Genomic DNA, 24,774 nt, shown 5'->3' on the forward strand with positions numbered 1-24,774 from the left:
AATAATAATTAATTAAAATTAAATTATTATTAAAAATTTAAAATATATTGATTAATGGTAATTTTTACTATTTATTGTTGTTGTTGTTGTTGTTTAGTCGTTAAGTCGTGTCCGACTCTTCGTGACCCCATGAACCATATTGCGCCAGGCCTTCCTGTCCTTCACTGCCTCCCTGAGTTTGCTCAGTTTCATGCTCATACTATTTATTACTTTTATTAAATACTTTTATTGCAGATATTAGAAAAAATAATAAAAAGAAAACCACATACTGTATACTTTAGGATTCAAACCCTATATATAGAAATCCATAGTTTCAAATCTTCTGTCTTTTTCTCTTGCTTTTCCATCATAACTGTGTGAAAGCTGCTCATTTCTTAGAGGAAGAGCTGTCCTAGCCAACGTGACCCCTCACACTAACTTATTTCTGAGTGACATCCAGAGTGAAAATTGCCTTCCTATTAAGATTGGTTTTGGAATTAGAATGTTAAAAAGAGGTTGTAGTTAAATCTAATTAACTGTGTATTCATTTTTTTTTATTATAATTCATTTCCTGCCATCTGTCTTGTCTTGTTCTGGCCTTCTGAGGCAGAGGAATACATTCCTTGGTCTGTGGTCTTTACTGCCAAATCCTGTTCATTAATGGCTTTCCACTCTTAAATATCAGCTTTTGAAAAGGGCTTAAACTTTGAATACAGGAAGTATCTATGTACCTTGAGACTTTTTGATGTAGTGTAACAAGCCGGATTTGCTAATACTTTGAACATTTTTTAGAAATACTGAAATATGAGCTGAATTGTAAGGCAATGGTGGAATTTCATCATAAAAAAAACATTCAAGTATGAAGAAGTCTTCAGCAAAAGTTCTGTGGAATCAAAATGCAGAACCCAAACAATTAATCAAGGTTCACTGCAGTGTTTATTATATATGTTATATGTTGGCTGATTGTTAAGATATCATGTAAATTAGATTTTTTTTAAAAAAAAATGGTTGGTTGTTGTGCCTTGTATTGGTGCTTGCATTTTATTATAATCATTAGGATACCTGTCAATGAAATTTACAGTTCAGAAGTACAAAAATATTTCTGGTTGTTATTAAAAGTGTCCCCTCCTCTAATCAGTCTGAAAAAGAATGAAATGCCAACATCCTGTCTCATGTAAGAGTTTGTTTGGCCTGGTCCTATGTTGGAATCCTGTCCTAATGTAGAAGATAAATTTCATTGCCCATGTTTTCACTAATTGCAAAATTACTCATTTTGAGATTTTTTTGATACTACACAGTATGTCTTGAATAATCACGATGATCAGTTTTCTGATAATCCTGGAAAATTTTGACCCATTTTGACCCATTACAATCTGGATCCTTGTTTTGAAAGACAAGTGTATAAATAGTCTGATTCCATTGTCTTGGTTTATCTTTGTTAACTTGGTGAGAATTACACTAAATATTGATATCCTTGACTGTAGCAAGGCTCAATTGCTAGTTTCTCTCTCTCTCTCTCTCTCTCTCTCTCATTCACTTATAGTTAAGTTTCATAATTGTTCTGAAGGAATTTTAGCGGAATAATGTTTAGGATATAATCTAATCCAGTTAAATTGGATGCATATGCAATGTATTTCTGATGAAAAATGTGACATTTTATTCATTTGAGTAAGCATAATTCATGCTTTAGCCTAGTCTACACCATGAGATAAAGTTCATTTAATATTTGCATGCTTGCTGGCTATGCTGCAGTGAAGTCTTGCCTGGCATAAAAAGGACTTGGCTTTTATATCTCTTGGAGGCCTGTAACAGGGCAGGGAAAGAAAACCATCTCCAGTTGTTCACTCACATACTTAGAGAGATATTGCCTGTGAATCATATAACTATTAAGACTAGTAGCTATTGAGAGTTATCTTTCATGAATTTATCTGAATCCTAACATTTTTCTCTTACTTGCTGTTTGACTCAGTTGTTCACATTTGTCTGAAAATGTTGGTTCAAATATAGATGTCTGCCTTATAACTTCTGCAGTGAAAATTAACGTTAAATTATTATCCAGCATCTTTATAGATTTTTCTGCTACTGGAAATAGTTTTGGATCTCATGCTAATGTTTCCAATCAGTGACTTTTATAGTGCTAGATTAATTGGGACCATTACTGTAATCAACTCAAAACATTTTAATGGTCCATTATTATTGCATTGTATTAAGGACTTAAGACATGATCTCTTACTCCCTATTCCATCTTGAGTTCTGTTTCACACAGATAGTCAGTGTGAACATACAGGTAATCCTCGACTTGCCACCATTTGTTCAGCAACCATTTGAAGTTACAATGGTGCAGAATGGACTTACGACCTGTGCCCGAAGGTACAGCCGTTGCAGTGTCCCCATGGACACATGATCAAAATTCTCTGCCCTTTTGGCCACCCTGCACTCGCCACCTCTGCTGGCCCTGCACTCCACTCGCCATGCCACCATGCACTCCGCTGGCCCTGCCACATGCAATTTGGACAAGGTTGCACGTGGCCTCGGGGAGAAGGCCTGGTGCTACCAGCAGGTGCCTTGCAAAGGGCCAGGCCGGGTGTGCCTCATCAGCAGCGGGAGGAAGAAGACAGCAAAGGCCAGCTGGGGTCAGCAAAGACTGGAATGCAGAGTGGCCAAAAGGGCAGAGATGGAGGGGAGTTGGAGTGCCCCTGCAACCATAAGTGCGGGCAGGCACTGCCTGAATTTTGACCATGTGATGGCAGGGGTGCTGCAACAGCCATAATTTCAAGGTCCAGGTATAACTATCATTTGTTCAGCCCCACCGTAACTTTGAAGGATTGCTGAACGAATGGTTGTTAAGCGAGGACTACTTGTAATGTACAAGTGCAAGATACAATGTAATGTTTTTCGTTTCTTTGCTGTTCATGATACTCTTAAAGGGTTTTCATTATGCTCTGTATAACCAGAGAGAAAAGTATTTAATCAGCTCTACCATGTAGCATTTTTTTATTAGTTTTTTGCTATTTAGGCTACTTTACTCTAAAACTGATTGGTCACATTTGTGTAATCACTACTTTTTAAAACTCTTGGATGTTTTCTTTGGAATTCAGTGTTTTTATTCATGTGCTAGTTGACCATGAAGATTAAAATCATAACTATAAGTAGTGTATCTGTATGTGTATGCACATGTAAACACTGCATTTAAAAAGATTACCTTTCCTTTTTGCTCAGAACATACTCTAATTATACTGATTACAGCCATGATCATTACTCTAGTATTTTAATCTTCATCTTTTTAAAACTCAGTTATGTAGGAAAATTCAATCTATATCTATCTGTACAAACAGCTATTGAGGATCTACTTTTTGTCTTTTTATAAGCTAAGGTTTCTGATTTTATTATTTATGGAATGACACTTATATAAGTGGGAATTTTACTGGTATCACAATTGGCATAAATTGAGACTTACAATACAAAAAAAAGAGCAACAAAATTTTGTTTTCCCACTAGACTGAATATTAAAACTTAAAACATAGTTGAATTAAGTGGCACTGTTGATTCATATATCAGCAAATTAGCATATGTTGGCTGCTAGTCACTGTTCATTTTTTGACAAGGTAAACCATTCTAAAATAACCAAATAATTTTACCATTGGATAGAAAACTGTACACTTACAGCATAGGTGTGAGTATGAGAAAATAAGAGTCCCCTTGGAATAATCAGCAAGCACAGAGCTTAATATTAGATACTCAGGGATACATATCTGATTTTTGTTTGTTTGTTTAAATTGAGCACAATAATAAACTGCATATATGTAGCCTTTTTGCACCTGTTATTCTGGTATTAGTGGCCAGTGAAAAGAACAAGGAACTAGAATGGGCACTGAATCATAACTTTTGATTCTACCTGCTTCAAAGATTTAAGTTAGCCCGGACGTTTGGGGAATCTGGGCATCCAGATTCTTTAAGCCCCACAGTGCAACATGTTTTACCATGGAGTTTTGTGTCACCCAGAACTGCCTAATATTTTTTAAAAAGAGAGAACAAAGAATTTTTAATGCAAGTTGTTATTGCTGTGTACCTCATTATTTCCTTCAAACTGTTTCCAGCCTTCTTAGAAGTACTGGCCTGGTCTCAGATTACGAACAGCACCCATGACATCCATGGCTCTAAATGCAACTCCCGAACCTGCCGGCCTTTCTGTGATTAACATGGCATCTGTTTCTGTCTGTTAGAATTCCAGCATCCTCTTGCAGGAATATATGCATTTGGAATGGCACAAGGAAGTTTTCTAAAAAGGGAAGAGCAGCTGGCTTTTCCAATCCTAGCTCCCTTCTTCACTCTCTCCTGTTCCCCCCCCCCCGCCTGCTGACAGTCAGAATTAATCCTCCTAAGTTTGACTGGAACAGCTGAGAGCTTGTATGGCACATAGCTCAAGGTCTCTCAGTGGATTCAGATTGCCTTCTTCCCGTTCTTTTTCTTTCCCCTTTCAGTTCTGATTCAAGCAGCTGTCTCTGCCTGGGTTAAATGCCAAGAGAGAGGTGTTAAATGATATGAGCTTATATTTGGTTGTGTTTTTTAAAAATCCCTTCACTGCACTTATCAATGTGGCTTCTCTCTCCTCCCTCCCTCTGTATCGTCAAAAGGATTTGCTATACTAATCCCAGCACCTGTCTCTGCCTGGGACAGTTTTTTTCCAAAAGGGTCAGGAGTAGTGGCGGGTGAGATAGTCCCGTGCATGTTTTGCTGTACTAGATGAGAATGGTTCCCCAATGCACCTAATGCCAAGAACATACATCTTTTTTTTTTGGCTTCTCTGTGCTTGGTTGCTTCCTCCCTCTTTGCCCATTACTGCGTTCTCTTCTTCCTGGCTGTCACTCTGTCGCTTCTGAGAACGGCAGGAGAGTTGTTTTCAGCTTTGGCATCCTAATTTAGGAACTTTGGGTATTCCACGCTCATCTCGGCTTAGCAGTGCAGAAAATACTGGGGAAGGGCGATCTGAAACCAGCAAGCAGTCTATGTGTACATTAAACTGAGCACTCTATGCATACCTCTAGAGGCCTGAGCCGAGTGTTGTACTGGATAGCTAGAAACCTGTGCGTGAGACTGTAAGAGAGGAAAAACAGAGTTCCCAGTTCTTTGCTTTGTGTACGACTGAAGAACCCCTTGGCTATGTATGGTGTGTATTGTATGGATTACCAATATCCAGTTGTCCAGGTAAGTAGAAAACATTTGCACATTATTAGCTCTTCATGTTCATAGTTCTTTATATTCTTAGAACTTTGTGTGCTTTGTGGTACTTTTTCAAACTTCAATTCTTTTCATGTGGTCTTTTCAAATTCAGTTCTTTTTTTTCCCAAGTGACAGGGCTTACTTTTAGTTGAAGTTGGGATCTGGGTAGAAGGCCTGAGAAAAAGGGTCTCTGGGAAGATGCTTCATTTTAAGAAATGTATCTCTTTTTATGCCTTTTTTTAAGTAGTGAAAAGTAGCTTTGTCATTGCTAAATTCATATGAAATTCCTTAAGATTCTCTTATTGGTTGATGGAGGCTGCAAAAGTGTGTGATTTTAATATAACTTTTGTCTAGCCCCAGCTACTAGAATTGCCTTTTCATCTAGAGGTCATTCTGCAAGTTCTTACGTCACAAATATTCTGAGCTACTCTAGTACCTAAGTCCAATGTTAATGTCCTAATAGAAACATATGCAATATACAGGAAAACCTTAGATGCTAAAATCTACACTAAATTTTAACAGACCATTCAAGGGATGGGGATGTGCATTAAACCCAAATATCTGTTAAATCCAAACAAAAGTTGTTTGTGTCAGTGTACGTTATTTGTGTGAGTCTATTATAAGAGGAGTTGTCAAATGAAAAATTGTCCCATTTTATTCAAAGTTTGTTACTCTGAGGTCCATTAAATTGCAACAAGTGATTTAAACTATTTAAAGAATAAATACAGTCATAAAGCTGGAGAGTGCTATTCATGTATTTGTTTTACTTTTTGTTTCAGTATAGGGAAGGGTATCCCAAGGGGTGCATATGCTCCAAACCCTTCCAGTCCTAGAGTCTTCCAAAATTGGGCTGCTAGAAACTGCTGAGAAAAAATCCAGCCTCCATCAGAGCAAAGCAGCCTCTCTCATTACAGTTGACAGTGCCACTCCAACCTGCACTACAGTCCTCAGCCTCCTGCATTCGACAGACAGACAGACAGACAGACAGACAGACAGACAGACAGACAGAATTGTGGCATTTGGACGCCAAAAGTTTGCATGTTTCTGGCTTATAAAATCTGGCAAGGAGTGGCAATCCTTTAGCAAGTGTACTCCTTCATGGACTTGGAAAGCTATTTTAGATTATTTCATGAACTATCCTGAGTTTGCCAGTGGCTAAGTTCACATATTGCACTAACTCATTAAATTATTTAGCTTTATTCCAGAGTGGCATGTTATAGAAACCCTTTCATTGCAATATATAAACCATGTTTTATTAGACTAGAACCCAGTTAGTTGTGGATTAGTCAACAAATCATGGTTAAAACAAGCCTGATACTTAGAACCAGTCAGTATATCTTTCCAAGGCTGAATTATGAACCCCACCCTTACCTTTTTCAGTGTCACATTTGAAAGATCTATTTTATTGTAGTGGCTGTTTTTAGGGTCTGCATCCTATCAACCCTTACCCGTTTGTATCTAGGAGCAAACATATATAGCGCAGCACCATAAGTTTTAATTCATTAGAATTATCCTATTTTCACTGTAAAGTAACATTTTTTTATAATAATAAGTTTATCGGCATACAAAGTATAATCATTCTGAAGAATTGCATCTGGAAGACTATACTGTACTTGTAGCAAGAACAAACTTTTATCTAGCATGATCAATTGATACTTTATACTGAAGTGGTAGTGAATGATTTTTGCAATCAGATTGGATTCTGTTTGGGACGGTATTGATTAAAATTGGGCAGTCAATTACTATACATGCTTCTGTTGCAGATTCATCTTTTTATTTCCTTTGAATATATTCATCTTTGTTACATATTTTATTGTTATTGGTAGTACTTACATAGTACTAAATAGCAGTGATAAAACTTAATTTCTGTTTTACGTGTATTTAATCACTTTCCTGTTACATTTCCTTAAAGTTTCTAAACTTTATTAAAAGTTTAGAATATTAAAAATATATTAACTTTATTTTACATTTCTGGCATTATCTATATAATGTTTTGATTTTCCCATTTTTCAAGGTTTTTTTTTATTTTGCAGATATTGGAGCAGTTTGTGAGTATTTGATTGAATGGGAAGACAGGTTACAAATGAAATAAGTACAAAGTATAAAAATAAGACAATTGAAGTATAGAGTTAGGTTTTGATTGGCCTCAAACCCATTACTTAAAGAATTAAATGATAAGATATTCTAAAGGATTTTGGAATGTTGAATTTTTGATATTGGCTTTTTGTTCTTTTAAAAATAACCACTTGATGTGCTTCCATGAAAGTTGTTGCATTTCTTAAAATACTCACCAAGACCCATAAGAATTCATATCCTTCTTAGTAGATTAATTGCAATTGTACCAACTCTTGGAAGGGGGACTTCATAGTTTCTTTTCTTTTGGTAGCAGAGTTTGTTCTAGAAATCATGCAGTACTGCTGTTCAGAACTGAAGTTTGCATTATGAACCCTAAAGCTACATCTCAGGATAAGAAAGAATTGGCAGAAAATCCCTGTAAAGATACTGGTCAATCAATAATATGAAGAGTACAATCATTCTTAAATGACTTAGATGACATAACATAATTTATGCCTTTGTTCAGAAGATAAATGAGTAAATATTATGTTGTTATATTTCTGTGATTCTACATTAAGTGTGTATCTGGTTTGTTATTATTAATTTTGATAATGTTTCTTCAGAGTTTCAGTCTTGTTTCTGCACATGGAGTTGTTTCAGATTTGTTTCACCTCTGTTTGAACCAGTATAATTCAGATAATAAATTAATATCTAGATCTCAAAGTGAAATTTATTGTTTCAGTTCTTCTGCCAAAGACTTTTGATACTGGTAAGACAGATGGTTTCAAAAACAATTAAAACAAGAAAATTCCATTAATCTAAATATTCTAGATATAATTTTGGATAGCAGAAAAATAAATATACTGTTTATACAAAGTGTGCTATAGTTGCCTGTGTAATATGCTATGTAGCAATGTCTTATTTCCCCTCCCAAATAATCCCAAAGAATTAAGACAAGGGGGTTGCTGAATTTGCGCTTTTACACCTATTCTGGTAGGATGCCTGCTAGGCCAGTGATGCTTCAGCCACTCTGGGGTTTCACCAATGAACTCTGCATATTTATTTATAGGCCACCAATTATAAATGGCAATTGATAACTTTTGCTGTTCAACGCATCTCCTGCACATCAAAGGGTTGCCCATCCTTGTTCAATACTGTAAATATATTGCTGTAGCCTAGCAGTTTAGAGACTGGGCTATATGTCAGAAAGTTCCTAGATCACAACTCCATGTCATGAAAATAAAATAGTATTCATCAAGTTCCAACCCCCACCTGCAGTATAGCTGGCAAGGACCATCTGCTGCTGGTCTTCATGCTGCCATCACTACTGTTCCTGGGCTCTCTTTTCTAATACTTGGCTGAGTATGAGGCAACTGTCATTGTAATTATATTCATTGCCTCAGAATGATGCTCCATTGCCTTGTTCCATCAAACAATGGAAGCTTCCCAGTGCTCACTGGAGAACTATTGCTGTTGTCACCACATTAGTAAGCCTATTTAAAGCATTCCCTCAGTGTGTAGAAATATATGAGAAGAGGAGAAACAGCCCGACAATATATGCAGCCAATACAGATCTGTCTTCCAAGGCTGTTTGAAAGATTACAAGGCTATTGTATGTTAACAAGTTGATAAAATTGCTACACTTAAGGATTTGATTTGTACTTGCAGATCAGAAGACTCTCAGCCATTAGCTATACCTTTCATTCCTCACTCATTTTGTCATTGTTTTTGTTTTGATCTCTTTTGGCAAATGCAGGATCTAAGACTGTGACTGGATTCATATGTTGCTATAAGCCAATTGACTTCGGCTTCACACAAAATGCAAATGTGAACCGAGTCTGTGGTTTGTAAATGGAATTTTTTTGCATAGCATTATATGTATGTGTCACCTCAGCTAGACGTTATTAAATTTGGCATTCCAGATGTGGGATTATATTTCACATCTAGCAGTTCCAGTAATTATGGAAGTTGTCATCTAACAGCATCTTGGCCCTGAAACATCAAAAAAAGTTGTCTAGGGCCAGATGGACTGGGCAACTTTTGCTTTTAAATTGAGGGATAACCTTGAGGGTTCCAGGCTGGGTGCATTGAAACAAAGAGTAGAAAAGGACACTCATTCTCTTTTTTCTTCCTATTTCCTTTTCTACTCTGCTTCTCTCTCTCATAACTACTGTAATAAGCTTGGGGGGAAGGGGGGAGTTTGTACCAGAGGTATGAATGATCTGTTGCAAATAGCTTTTGATGTTGGTCTAGAAGCTACATGAAATAGTGATCCTAAGCTTGCAGGCGATTATCCTCTGGTCCAAGGAATAGACAGAGACTAATAAGGGAGAGGTAACTCTCTGGGATAGGGACTAGGGAGGTTGTATGGGTAGGCTGGTCTGTAATGTTTATTGCATGCTAGAAATTTTTATTGTAGAATTTGCACAAAAGGGAATGGGCTTGAACATGTCAATTTCACAAACTAAGTAAGGAAGATTGCCTTGATCCAGCATCTACAGCATGTATTTGTGTGCTTAAAGTCTATATCTGTATGTCTATCAAGTATATGGAAGTGGAGCCCTTGCTTTATGTTTGCTTGGACGTTATTAGTCCCCCGCTTACACAGCATTTTGTGAGTTGTGTTTAAGCTAGAATATAACATTTACTTCTATCTTTTTTTGTTTGTTTTACATTTCTGAATGATCTACCATATTGCTAGAAGCTGCTGTAAAGCTTTTGAACTGTGCTTTGACCAAATTAGTTCTTTTCCACCCTCTAAAAGATAGAGGCTCTATGAACACTTTTTTGCACAGTTCTGTGATTTCAGTTTCTAGTTGGATTTAGCACTGCTTTCAGTTTGATGTTGAGACTGATTAAGCTTGCTTATTAGGCAAGGTTAAAACAAGAATACAGTAAAATTTCAGGATATGTAACTGCTCATTTTTGATTTATAAGGCCCCATCAGTACACATGGCACTTTACAAAACAAAATAAACTAAAAACATGGGCCTGCCTAAAAACTTTAATCTAAATTTATTTAGTTAATTTGTTTTGTTCTTTTACCTGCCACCTGCATTTTAGTCTATATTTGTTTAATGTATACCTCTTAATTCCTATGTGGTATATAGTCTCCTCCTCCCAACACTATTTAGTTCAATATGTTAAATATTCACATCTTGAGAGTAGGCCACACAGCAAAACTAAAAAGATATTTTATGAGCAAGTACCTGATGATATACCTGTGTGAAGTCTAATACCTTGAATGGCTCAGCAAAAGTAACTTCAGGGATCTGTAATGCTTTCTCCATTTTATTCCACTGATACTACAATTTGAGAGCATTTTGCAGGTCTTTTATTCATTTTTATTATTAGTGAAAAAGGCAACAGTGTGATATAGCTTGTTTTTAATGCTAGTCAGTGCATTAGGTGGACTTTTTTTTCATGCTGCTTGATGTGTTCTGTCCTTTTACTCTGCACTGATCTCAAAAAGCTAAACAGAATCAGACCTAGTTAATGTTGGAATGGGAGATCACCATGAAATCCTACAGTGTATGCTAGACTTGGATGATGAAAAGACGTCTGAAAAAAGGCACTGGCAAGCGTCTTCCCATACTGTTGCCCAGAAAACTATGTATATGTGTCCATGACATAACTAGGAGTCAAACTCAAAAGGAGGCTTGATCTTTTATAGATTGAACTCTGGAATCTGCTGTTATAAACTTAAAAAAAAAAAAAAACAGGATTCAAAATTCCTTCTGAGGATGAAACTGCTCTATAGGTCATTTGAGTAACTTGTGCTTTTGAATCTAAAAATCAACATTTTTGCTATGTTCAGTATTTTCATGGGTCAACTAAATGCAGGAAACTAAGTGCAAACTGTACAATGCTCACTCCGTATTTTTACCATGAGAGGTAGCTGGGAAAAAGCAGAGAAGCAGAAGCCAGACCCTGGAATCTGCTAGGCTCATAATATTTCTTATTTTTATTTCTGTAAGCCGACCAAAGTCACTGTGAGTGAGTCGGGCAGCCATATAAATTGCTTTAATAATAATAAAATAAGCTATCAAAATACAGGAGGCAATTCCAGTAGAGAACAGAACTAAATAAAATGAACCAAACCCATCCTTAAGTGAGGTGTAGATTCTTAAGCATTCATTCCTTGAAAAACCTCCATTGCTGGTTTTGTTTCCTCATTTGGGTGGTTCAGGTCACTAGGCTGGAAACTCAGCCCTTGAAAGGTGTGGGGAGGGAAAATAAGCCTTCCTCGTAGACAGGCCAGGGTTAATCTGGAATGGTCAACGTCCACGCCGAGGGAGGAATGACACGTTGGCACGAGGTGGAGATGCTAGCGCAGGTATTCCCTTTGTGCAGGGAAGGACTCCAGCCGCCCTGTGCAAACGCGCTCGGGAAGCCGAAGAGGGCTCTTTTGTTCGAGACGTGCTACCGACGCCCGCCCGCCCCGCCACCCTCTCGGGGTTTTGGCTTACAGCCCTTACCCCACTCCGAGACGAGGAAGCCAATCCCCGGCTGCGCGCACAGTCCGGGAAGAAGATGCCAGCAGCCTCCCAGCAGCCCCTCTGTTTGACTCCGAACTGGCTCTGCACCCGTCCAGGCGGGGACGGAGAGGAGGAGGAGGCGGGCCCCGGCTCTGATTAATTACCTTAGGCATTCGGGGGTGGGGCTTCCATCAGCCATCTGGCCGAGATATGGGAGGGAGCTGCGGAGAAGGCGGGCGGGGGAGAAACGGAGAGGAAGAGAAAAGAAAGGAAGAAACACGAGAGAAAGGAAGGCGAGAAAACCTCGATCAAGGGGAACTCCCCCTCCCTCTCTTGGTCGCCACTCGGGGACGGGGCGAAGAGCAAATAGGCGAGGAGGTTTTGCCACAGCCCCACCTGGCGGAAGGGATTTTCTTCCCCTCTCCTCCACGCCCTCCCGCTTCGGTTTATGGAGAAAAAGAAAATGGTCACTCAGGTAAGGCTGCTCGGGGCTGCTGCCCTGGTCCCGGTCCATCCCCGCGCGGTCCTGGGAAAGGAGACTCGGCCGGGCGCGCGCCGCTTTCGGCTGCCTTGAGGAATAAAGCCGCGGCAGTAAGGCCACTCTGCCGCTGATCAGTGGAAGGAGAGGGCTGCGAGCGTCCTCCCTAAGCTGCAGGGGGATCGCTGTAGGTGGAGCGTGGATGCGCAGCCATCCCTCCTCGCTCTGCTCCATAGATTCCCGTTTCCTGTGCTGTGCAGCTGCAGCTCAGGAAAGACCCTGTGGGGATTTGTCCACCTCTTTGTCTTGATGTGGAGGCAGGCGGGCGGGCGGGCGGGAGGAGGAACTGCAGAGGTAGGAAAGGCTAGCGGTTGCCTTGCCACCGAATGATATTGGCACAAGGGGTTTCCTTCTCCTTGTGCAACCCTTCAGGAGAATCGGGTCCTTTCCGATCTGACTGATCTCAGGCTGGCATTCATTTCTTCCCTATATGAATCCTACTAGGTTTGGGAGGATTGCAATTATTCCTTCTGGCTGTTTAGGTTTCCTTGGAGAAAGAGAGAATGAGATGGAATTCGATAATGTCATATCTGGTGGTGGTAGTGACGTGAGAATCCTTGCAGATCCTGGTATCCTACTCAAGATATCTGGCTTCTCTTAGACACCCTTCTGCATGCCACAGTGTGTGGATGGGCTTTCTTGCAGATTCAGCTGAATCTGCATTTCAATTACTTCCCTGTGACAAACAAAGGTAACCCCCCCTCCCCATTTTTACAGGTGCCTTGTCTGTGCTTGAATGCCCATTGAGCGCAAGGCTCATTGCAGCTATACATAGATACATGAAAGCAGCTGTTTATCATTTCCCAAGGAAGCAGTGAAGCGGTGTTTGGGCTGAATGCAAGGGATGATTTATCAAGGAGTTTACCCACTACTGAGGAAGAGTTATTTTTCCTGGCTCTGTTTTCTGCTAATTGTTTGAAGTCTTTGTTTGGGGCTTTTATTTTTTTTTAAATAGGGAAACCTCCAAGTTGACAGGGGGAAGTCAATAAATAGACAAGGTCAGGAAACAACATCAATCCAGCTAGGTAGCCTTTACTGTTAGTAGTTATATAATGGTCTGCAGTGCCATGCAAGGATAGGTGTCTCTTAGAGAGAGGAGATATTCTTAAGTAAAAAATCATAGAAAACTTTTTACCATCTAAATGAATTTTTTAAACAACCTCTATCATTTGACACAATTTTTACAATGTTGCACGTGCATAATTTTTAGTGGTGAGAGGTATCACATATGTCTCCCTTCAAGGGGCATTATATTCAAGATGAATGTCTTAGGGATGATTGTTACAAGTAGTGGCAGCAGTTTGACTTCCTTAGTCAGCAGACTTGGAGTGAATTCAGTGGCTCAGGGGCAGGGAGGTCTCTATCCATTAATGCAAATTGCAGATTTCCCTCCCTCTGCTGATCAGATTCATTATTTATATATTTCCTTTTTATCTTGGACGCATGTCTTCAGACTGATGGGGCTTCTCTAGGCCATCTAAATGTGAAAGCTTTAAAAGTACTTTTGTAGTCATATTTTTTTTCCTTTTAACCTAACTTGTATAATCATGAGTAACCTTTTTGTATACTTCTACCCTACTACATGGTACACAGTATTGTCTAAAGTTGTTTTCCTATATATAAGTTCAATAACAAGGTATAAGCTGATAGTTCATAGGCAATCTAGCTAAAAATGCCCACATAAAGATGGCATATTTGAGGGCTGCGAAAAAATTCTTCTACTTCAGATGGAAAGTGAAAAGGCTGTCAGCTTATCAAAGAAGGTTGGAGGACTGTATAGGTTGTACTGTACAGAGAATGAAGAAAGTTTCTGCATGATTCTTGAAAGGAGAGAGCTGCTTTTATTCAAAACTGATTTAACTGCCTCTGACCTTCATATGTGGTTTCTAATATATGTGTTGAGTGTATATGTCATTTTTATATTTGTCACAGAAAATGTAATAAATACAAGAATTATTTGAAATACATCAGGAAATCAGTATTTTGATTGGATGAGCTAATAGGACTATAGTTGAGACAAGTACTAGTATGTTCCAGTTCACCCTTAATGTTCCTGTTTTGTGATGGTCTTTGACAGGATATTTTACCAAAATGCACTCATTTTTTTACTTTGGATTTGAGCATTCTGATCAGAATTGCAAGTCATGTGTCAATAAGGCTTTGTACTGGATTTATAAAAAGTGACTATTTAAGATCAGCATGTTAGTACTGTCAAGATTTTCTTTCAGAGAATGTATAAGTGAGCAAACAACATAATAACAGCAGTTGCACTGATCAGTGGAAGTCTGTTTCAGTTTCCAAAAACATCTATGTAGAAACCTTTGGTAGTAAGGAAAATTCTATCATGTATGCAATCTAATAGTGCTCTATGACAGCTAGTATAGCACTATTATGAGGAGCACATTTACAGCTAACATCTTCAGTTAGGAACTAATTGAAAGATGATAAAAATCATTATATATTAAAGGGAGTTATAGCTCCCCACCTTTTTGGGGCGGTGTTTTTCTGTTTTATTCCTGAGTTTATTATGATAATGATAAGAGATGGAGAAGGTTTCCCATTCCTGATTCCATTCACTTTTCTCCCTCAGAATTACTCATAGATGTGAATACATTCGGAAGGAATAGAAAAGTATTAAGGAATTTTCTACATGTAAATGGACTTGCAGTTTGGATTCTATTGCTGCATTTCTGGAATGCTAGAGAAATGTGTTTAAATACATATAACAATGCTTCATCTGTAAGCTATCACTAAAATAGGTATGGGGAGGGTGCTAAAATAGTATTTGGCTCTTGGATGTCTTTAAAAATGAACAAGAAGCCCACATTTGCAATTATTTATGAGACTTCCACAGTGTTAGACAAAATACTGCTCTAATTTTACCCTCTTAGGCTTAATGTGGTAAATGGAAGGAAAACTGCAAGTTTCTGTTGAGCAGGGGGAGGGGGAGAAGTTGGGGAATTATATCTTTTAAAGGAGCTTTTGTTTTTTTGTTTTTTGTTTTGCTATGCTGTAAATTTGCTACCTTCTGGAGGAAGGAAAACCAAATTCTCATATATTCTCATTCTCATTCTCTCTCTCTCTCTCTCTCTCTCTCTCTCTCTCTCTCTCTCTCTCTTTCTTTCTTTCTTTCTTTCTTTCTTTCTTTCTTTCTTTCTTTCTTTCTTGGACAGTGCAGTGCCTTGCTGGCGTTTTACTCAGGATCTGTTTCCAATCAGAGCTGAGAATGTGGGGGAAGGCACTGAGCTTTCACGGAACGGAAAAAAGTGTGCTGCCCCTTTAAGCTGTTCAGCAAGTCCATGTGGCAGTCCTGGAGTGTGTTCCTGTGGAATGAATCACCCCTTCCATTGTCGGCTCCCCTTTGCTCCTTGCTTAGAGGAATGAAGCCCTTCACCTGGGCTGCTGCCTGCTTACCGTTTGCACTTTTAGACAGGGAGGGGAACCGTGGCCGTAATCAAAAGCAGGAGGAGGGGAGCTGTTCCGTTCAAAGCTGTTGTGCTCCTCAGGCTGGGGAGTGGCGCTTGAGCCTTTCCTGGTAGGATATAGGTAATAGTGTTGTAGGAGAATGGGCTGGAGGGTGGAGCAGCTGGCATTCCCTTTTGTGGAAATTCAGAATCTCCTCGCAAGATTATTCATCTCCATTTTGTAAGCCCTCCCAAAGTGACTTGACTCCATTCTGTCAGCACGCCCCTTCTCCTTTCCCCACCCCCTTCTTCTCAAGGGTTCCAGCTAGCAGCATTTATGTTGGCATGCGCTTGACTTGCTGAACTGTGCCCAGAACTCAGAGAGGTGTTGGCTTTATGAATTCAAGACTTGCTAGGGTCGGTTTTTTTATTTTTTTTATTTTTTTGAAAAACAAATCAGCAGCTGCTTCATATTTTCCAACAGCTTTTCTTCTATTATAACCCATTCCTTGCCAGGCTCCTCCACCAGTTTGTGACAAACAACTGGAGCCAGACATGGCAATCTCAGCCTGCTTTTTATAAAAGCTCAAATGCAGGAGTTCCTTAAATGGAGATTTGATTTAAATCAGAGCAGCATTCTGCTTGGCAGTGTTTGTTCTGACTCATTAGAGACTCTGTGTGCTTATACCATCCCCCCATCTTCTCTGTTGCCCATATCTGTTTTCTGATCTTTCCCTGCTCACTCTACAGTAAAGACCAGACCAGATAAATATATCTTTATTAACCTTATAATAGGATTAGTGCAGGTACTATGCTAGACATAGAATGGAGGGAATTGCAAGGGGACTGCAAAGAATAAAATAAAATAAAATGCAACACATTCTATTATATGAAATTACCTTTTTTGTTTATGCTCAGAAGATGCACAGCCAAGACAAACTGCACCCTTCTGTGCCTACCCACCCCCCAAGCAACACATTACAGATTACTTTTTATTCTTTCAAAGACTATCCACCAACAGTATCAAGGACTTCACCATTTTATAAGTCACTCTTTATGGTTGTCACCTGCTCAAAAAGCAAGACCTTTCCTGATGCAGCTTCATTTCTCTCTTCTCTTTTGATTGAAGCATTTACAATTATCTGTCCTCCTCTTTGTAAACATTGTTATTGTCAGATAATCCAATTGTCTGAATTGACCTTCAGGTGTCTTTGCCAATACATCCTTTCATGCCATGGGGCTTATCATAGAAGTTAATTGGTGGTATAGCAAGGGCATGTATTGTTTTGAACCATTTGTTGATATACTTTTTCCATTTCCTGCAGGACTCTGTGGTGTAGGATGATACTGACACTCTCTTCTCTTTTTGTGTCACAATAGTTCATCTTGACTATCACATTACTGTGACCTCTTCTGTTAGAAATATTAGGCCTGCTAGTCTGTGTTTCATTGCAGGTGGCAAGTTATTAAATGAAGTTCAGCTAGTTAATTGATCAATGAAGCGGACATTAAGGCATTTTGGTGACACTAGAAAGAATTATATTTCTAAAGAAAACTAACTGTGACTTCCATGGGACTTCATTATAGCGTGTGGTCCTCCAGAGTGTTTGTTATGATTTCTTCCTGAATCCTAGGGATATATTAAAGCCTTTTAAATTTAGTTTAAAGAAATCTATGTAAAGATGAACAAGACATGGCAGAGTCTAGTAAAAATCCTAGGGATCCTTACTGGATAAACTGCACTAAATTTGAGGAAATAGCTTTAGGTGCTTCAGTAGCCTTTGTAGTAGAAACTCCTTTTAATGAAAGTAAAGGGTACAGCAAATGCCATTTGCTGAAATTCATGTCCCATGTATAAGCTATAGCAATTTCATATGTTTCTTGTTGGGCAGATAAGGTGATTTTATAGATAGAGGATTAGTGTATGGATCACTTTTATCTCTCTTACTAGGACAGTAAGTTGTGATTGTCAAATTAACTGTATTATAAAAATACAAGGTATTGGCTCAATATTATTTGAAGAAGGGGTCCTTACATGATTTATTAACTTAATTGATTATTGGCCATTTACTGAAATGGGATCATTGTAGGCTGCCTGTGGAAGACAGTATTCTGGCTATGCTGATAACAGCATGAGTTCTATATGATGGCTGAAGTTCCTGAGAATTAATATCTGCATCTTCTAATTAAAAGTCTGGTTTATTTGTGAGAATAACAATTTGAGGGCTTGATATCTCTCTGAGTATTTCTGACTAACAGGAAGCTAGTCTATTGACAACTGCTTTTGTTTCTCTTTCCAACTTTTTTTTATTCTGCACAGGCTGACTTTATAAATATTAAAAAACCATGTTGTATTTTGCACCTTTAATATAATATACACATTAAGAAAATGTAGGCTATTGCAATCTCATCCTCAACCATAGAAAATCCTGCCTCTTTCCAGGCTATTGAGATATTATCACACAGTGCATTGACAGTGTCATGATCTTTGCATCTACATGTTTGAAACGCGCTTTTTAAATGAATGCTATGTTTCTTAAGATGTTGAACATATATTGCTACGTTGAATGGAATGAAAGTAAAATCAGAACAGTATATACACTTAAGCTTGGGAAAGTATTGTTCCCCAATACATCAATAGTCCTTTCTTTCAAAATATTTTTTAAGCAAAGTCCATTTTGAATAGCTATCTGTTCTGCATCTTTTGCTACAGACAAATGTTTTCCCCCTTCTCAGTGTTAACCTGTGTCCAAGGTGTACTTCATTTTGTTTAGCTGAGCCACGCGAATACTATTCTTGATGATAGGAGCTGCAAATGGAGAGCAGGGTTATTAGCTCTTTACTAAGAGTGAGTTGCATGAGTTGTTCTCATTATGTGGAATGTGAGACAGGGAGTATGTAACTCTTCCTTGCATACTTTTGTGATGTTTTCTTCCCCTCCCCCCAACTTTCCCTAGGGCCACTTCCTTAGGGACTTTTATTACATCATCTCTCTTCCAACTGATCTGGCTAGTGTTACGTCTGCAGTGAAATCTCTTATTACTGATTTTTTAGTTCCAATTTGTTTCTTGATTTGGGAAAGGTTGTTCTGTCAGTTTCAGAATACTAAATTGCACTAGACAAATTTGGATTAATAATTCCTCAATGTGTTCCATTACATGGTAATCCTCAAATACAATCCTGGGCTTAACATAAGAAGTCTTACGTTAGACTACAACCATAAAATCATACTTCTGCACATGCAGAAACTGTTCAGTTGTTTTAGGCTTCTCTTCCCATCCTATGCATAGATGGAATGCACTTTATTTTAATAACATTAGAATTAATTAGCCTTTATTAATTGAGTATATTAGTCTTTTGAGCTCTTTAAAGGGCTTCTGACAAACCAGGTTAAAAAAAATCAATTATATCTGAAGATAATAGTTAAGTGCTCAAGAAGAGATCAATAATCTATTAGAGAGTGATAGCTTTTTGTTTCAGAGGAACCATAAAATACAGATGTAAAGCTAATTCATTATGCATTGCTGCAGTTATCATTTAGAGAAATATTGGAGCAAACAGTTTTGAAGTTTTTCATTGAAATAATTTCATTTACTGGTAGGGATGTCACATTATTGATTACTAAAACATTTTGATTGATCAAAAAGGTGTCCCATTACTTAAAAGCTTATGCTTGCCAATTTTAATAATTTATTAAATAGTGCAGATAGTAAGTATTGCATCATTTCTGAGACTGTACTACTATGATGTCTGTTGTGTCATTGTTTCATTTAAAAATAGTGTGCCTTTTTCCTTAGAACTGATATTATAATATTTATCAACCAGCATTTCTTTAATCTGATGGCATCCTAAGTTATTTAGATTAGGCAAACTTTAGCTACTTAAATTAGTGATAATACTAATAATTTATTAAACCTGTATGCAGCCCAACTCCCAATGACTCTGTACAGCTCACAACAATCAAACAAAGAAATTACAATAGAATTAATAAAAGGTAAAAGTTGGTAAGCATGACAGACCAGATGGAATGAAGCAAGGGGTCTCCCTCTCCCTCACCAAAGGCCTGGGTGAAGAGCCAGGTCTTCACCGCTCTTCTGAACAACAGCACAGTGGGGGCCATCTGGATCTCGGGGGGGGACCTCATTCTAAAGAGCAGGCAGTGCTACAGAGAAGGCATGCTTCTTGAGTCCCAATAGATGACATAGTTTAAGGATCCTGGACCGTGCCAACCCTGCAAGACCGAAGTGGTCAAGCAGATACTATGGAAGACAGATGGTTCTTCAAGTACCTAGGCCCTGTATCATGTAGAGCTTTATAGATAACAACTAGACCTTGAATCACACTCAAAAGCAAAGTGGCAGCCAGTGTACCTCCCAAAACAGAGGTGTTTCATGGGTATGCTGAGGCATGTCCTTCACTACTTGCACCACTGCATTCTGGATCACTTGAAGCTTCTGGGTGGTCTTCAAGGGCAACCCCATGTAGAGCATGTTGCAGTAGTCAAGCTGTGAGATGATGAGGACATGAGTGACTGTTTAAAGGGTCCCCTGATCTAAGAAAGGGTTCAACTGGTGCACCAGATGAAGTTGTGCAAAGGCCTTCCTGGCCACAACTGCCACCTGATCTTCAACCCCTAGATTGCATGCCAATCTTGAAGGGGGAAGTTCTATCCCATCCAAGGTCAAAGATGAATATCCCCAGAAAAGGAAGTTGGGTAAAATGTTGCCTGGGCAAAAACATTTTTATATAGGGCTTATTCATTATTTATAAAATGTCTCAACCATATTTTGTGTCCAGTGGAACTTAAGGCAGTATGTAGTTACCTCAACTTTGACTTAATTTTGCTAGTTTAGCATAAAACCTCATTTACAAGCCATGTTGATTCTTGTAGGCCACCTAATTTGAATCACTCAGTGCTGAGGGTGGGAGAAGAGAGTACTGGGCATAATCATATAGATACATGGGAGTAAAATGATTACAGAGCAGGCCAAAGAAATCAGAGATACAGTGATAGGAGCTTGAAGGAGATATAATCCTTCTCTAAATCTTTGATATTTTTCTTACATCAGCATAAACAGATGGTGACTTTTCCACAATCACATATGAGAATGCAACCTCATACATAGGTTTCATCTAAAATGGTTTGAGACTTATTCATATGCATGTGCACACATGTATCCACATGCACACACATCTCAGTAATATCTTTCATATTTGAAATCACATATTAGGGCTTGGACACACTTTGGATTTGAAGGCGAAAAGATATTTTGGACCAATGCACAAATCTGTTGCATCTTTTCCTAGAATTGTACAGCTGTCCTCCACAGCTGTAGTATCATCCAAGGGAAATACATGTTCAAGGGAAAATATGCATTTGGTTGAAAGAGCTGCATACAGGAGTTACATGAAGGATCTTTTTGCCTTCAAATACAAAGTGCCATACAATCCTATTGCATAATTGCTGAAACATACATATAACTATGGAATGATCTGCCTGACCAATGATGTGGATCTGATATTCGTATCCATACCCTAATGGCATTGCAGTTTTTTAAAGGGGATCTCAAGAATGTTCTTTTATGAGTCTTCTGTACTATCCTTAGAAGTAATGTCATCAGAGCTCTTTGCTTTCAAAATGTTAAACCGAAAACAAAAATAACAACTCTTTCTTGCAGTGATATCTTCCTTTAGTCTTGAAAACCTATTAATTATTCCCTACACTGATCTTTGCTTTGCCCCATATGGCTGTTGGATGACATTTATATAAATAATTTGGAGAAAACATCTTTCCCATAGGGAAGTATGTCCATATTTTCTCTATTAATACATTTTTAAAGTATTTCAAAGCAGGGAATAAACAGTTAAAAATATAAAGAAGAATCAAGTTATAGCATATCTGCCTTTTTTCTAAATTGATACCATCCTAGTTTTCTAGAAGGTGCATAAATATATATATGCGTGAACACCACTTAAACCGGATTTCATGTGAGTTCTTATGCAAGTTCTCCATTGGGAGATGTGAGGGGAAGAGGAGCAGAGTTGAAAGTGCCCTCTGTGCTGAAAACACTGTGGTGTGTCTGGTCATCGCAAAAATAATCCCTCACAGGAGAAAGGGACATATTGGGTGACCTTTAAAAACAGTGGAATGGGTTGCTTTAAATTTGAATGGAATATATTAACTTTTTTAGCTTGGTGTACTGTAGAGCCAGTTTGGTGTAGTGCCAAGAGACTCTGAGTTCTAATCCTGCCTTAGGCATGAAAACCAGCTGGTGACTTTGGGCCAGTCACTCTCTCTCAGCCCAACCCTCCTCGGAGGGTTCTTGTTATGGGCGAAACAGGAAGCAGGAATATTAGGTATGTATGTACACTGCCTTGAGTTGACCAAAAATAAAGGTGGGATAAAAATCTAATAAATAACAACTTTCTAGCACACATTTTTGACAATTAGACTCCTGGATTTATTTTGCATACTTGTAGTTTCCTATATTTCTCTGTTCCTACTTATTTCTTTTTCTCTTTCTTTATAAATATTTATAAAGTAGCCTGGTAGTCATATGCAGCAAGGAATTTCATGCAGGTGAGTTAGGTACTGCAAAAGGGATGGAGCACTCCGTATCTCCTCTGGGCCTCGCACAGGAATCAATGAAATTAATGGACGAGGGCAGCCGCTCCTTTGCCACCTCTATAAACATGCAGGTCTCCATTTCTGTCAGCATCTAGCAAGCTAATTGGATTTTTTTGTTTGTTTGTTTTTGTTTTATGTTTCATATTTTGCCTACTTCCTGAAGGCAGGTAATTTTTTGTGGCTGTATTTTACTATTGCTGGTACATTGAAATATATTACAGTACTTTGGCATAAAAGGTAAAAGTTGGAAGAAAAGGCTGTTTGGGTAGGCCGGTGTGTTTTGGCTTGCTATGGCACATTTGATTAGAGGACAAGGCAGCAGAGGAGTCTGTATACAGCATACCTCAGGTTCTGTATGCTGTAACCGCAGGCACTGATGTGCCCAGTGATACTTCAGACTCTGCACTGCACTCCATTTTATTTATTTTGTTTAAATTCTCACAGAGTTTAAAGCAAAATGTTTATATTCTTTGTTTGAAAGGGTACGTACTTGGCAAGAAAGTAAGACAAAGAGATGCAGAGGCAGTAGAGGAATATACTGTAGGCTTTTCTGGTTGCTCAGCTCCTTCAAGGGTCTTTTGATCCAAAAAGTCAATTTTTTTCTGTCTTTCACAGCATAATCTCCCCAACCCACCCACCCCCCGGCTTTGGCCACTTTGTTGTGGGTGCTTTGTCCGTCTAGACCTTTCTCTCTTCTCCAACGTTTTTGAGGCAGAGCTCGGGGGAATGCTCTGGGGAAGACCTTTTTGAGTAATGTCTTATTGTCTGGAGCAGCGTTTTTCAACCTTAGCAACTTTAAGATGTATAGACTTCAACTCCTAGAATTCCCCAGCCAGCTCCTTTGAGTTAAGGTCAACTACTGGTAATTTCATAGATGCATCTGGGTAGTTTTCATGTCAACAGTACTGAATGAACATAGGATCATGGGCTTCTCCAAGTTCAGGATATTTCAGCTAGTCTTGTTTCTCCTGCATTTGATGTGAGAACAAGGCCTGCTCATGATACAGAACTCCCTCCCCCATTTGAAATCCAGGGAGTGAATTATTCATCTGAGTTGGGCCCTTTGATTTGTAAATGCTTGCAGTCATATGGATATAAAATTATATATTATGTCCTTTTCATCCTTATTTATTACTTAAAATTTATATGCACGGAGTATAATTATATATAATTCTACAAAAGAAAACACAGTGTTACTATTCTGAGCTTTAGGGAGTGACAAAGAACATAAGGAAAACAAATGGTTTGTAGTGAACATGCGGGTAACCTTATTTCATCTTTTCTTGATATTTGAAATATGCTAGACTTTTAGGAAATTAGAAAGTAATTTACAATATCTTATCAATAGTAATGTAAATGGTTTATTGATTTTGACATTAAATGTATGTGGAAATAATTTTTGGTTCAGGTTAGGATAAAAAAACCTTGGGTAACTAATATTTTCCAGCCTTATTTCAAAAGTGATTTCAAAATAGTATATGTAGCATTGAGTAAATACCCTTTTTTGTGTTTGTGTTCTCCACCCTCACACTCTCCCCCCCACACACTGTGTGTTCACTAATGTTCCAGTGGATGACAATTCTTTTGTTTTGCTTGTGGGTTTTTTTAATTTTTCAGGTGGGGTTGAATGGGAAACCCTATTAGTTTGAACATTTTTTTTAGGGTATCTGATTTGTCTTTATCTCAGTCAAATATTGTTCTGCAATTTCTGTGAATACTATATTTTACGGTGTCATTCATAATTTTAAAAGACAAATTGTAGTTGCTATTTGTAACTTGAAGTGAGACTGCAGTCTCTATACCAGCAAAAGCTCTTAGTTGTCTTAAATTCCCTTCAACTTTAATTTGAAGATGATTTGAAGAATAAGGAGCATGGAATCATTTTTAGATGACTCTGTTTTTTATTTTTAAAATGTTGATCTTTTTATTTTAGTTTTATACTTTGCTCTTCAGGTAATTGAAAGCAGTGTGCCAGTATTAGAGATTCTCACACCATCTTTTGACCATTTGGACAGGTTTTATATTGTGTTATTTCACAGGGGAAAGTCAATGGACATTAACTTTGGAGGCAGAAAAACCATGTTCAAACCTCACTTGGTTATAAGGCTTACTGGGTAGTCCTAAATACTTTACTATTTGTCAAGATGCAAGTGTCTCCCAGACATGATACTTCAAGAACTTACGGTAAGGGACCATTGTAGGGCTATATAGGTCAGGGGGAAAATCTATTAATAACTTGAAGATATAGTATTTTAAAATCTGTGTTTAAAAACTCATCATGTCATGCATTTTTAAAAAATTCTACATCAGTAGTAGCCACTGTTACAGAAACAGTATAGGTAACTTACGAAGATAAAAAGAATTTGATCTCAGATTGCTGTTGTGGCTTGCATCTCATATGAAGTGTGGCAACTAGCTTTACCCTATGACACAAATTGTGAAGATAAAACATTGCTCAGAGGTTTTCTTGGG

The 24,774-nt window shown here is 38.2% G+C and overlaps 1 protein-coding gene across 13 annotated transcripts in view; it reads left to right on the top strand.

Moving 5' to 3' along the window:
• Positions 1 to 24,774, top strand: part of RBFOX2 (RNA binding fox-1 homolog 2) — a 202,265-nt gene that overhangs the window by 88,590 nt on the left and 88,901 nt on the right. The window contains exon 1 of one of the 13 annotated variants that reach the window (XM_088141075.1): positions 11,874 to 12,207. The exons of the other annotated variants lie outside the window; for them this stretch is intronic. Within the exon in view, the coding sequence (XP_087997201.1) occupies positions 12,181 to 12,207 (27 nt within the window). The 5' untranslated portion in view covers positions 11,874 to 12,180. Of the gene's footprint in view, positions 1 to 11,873; positions 12,208 to 24,774 lie in introns of those variants that run through there. 13 annotated transcript variants of the gene reach the window in all.

The sequence above is a fragment of the Python bivittatus genome, unplaced genomic scaffold, assembly GCF_059951505.1.
Source record: "Python bivittatus isolate LINGU-HERP-01145 unplaced genomic scaffold, Pbiv_v1 ctg000330_np1212, whole genome shotgun sequence".
NCBI lineage: Eukaryota > Metazoa > Chordata > Lepidosauria > Squamata > Pythonidae > Python > Python bivittatus.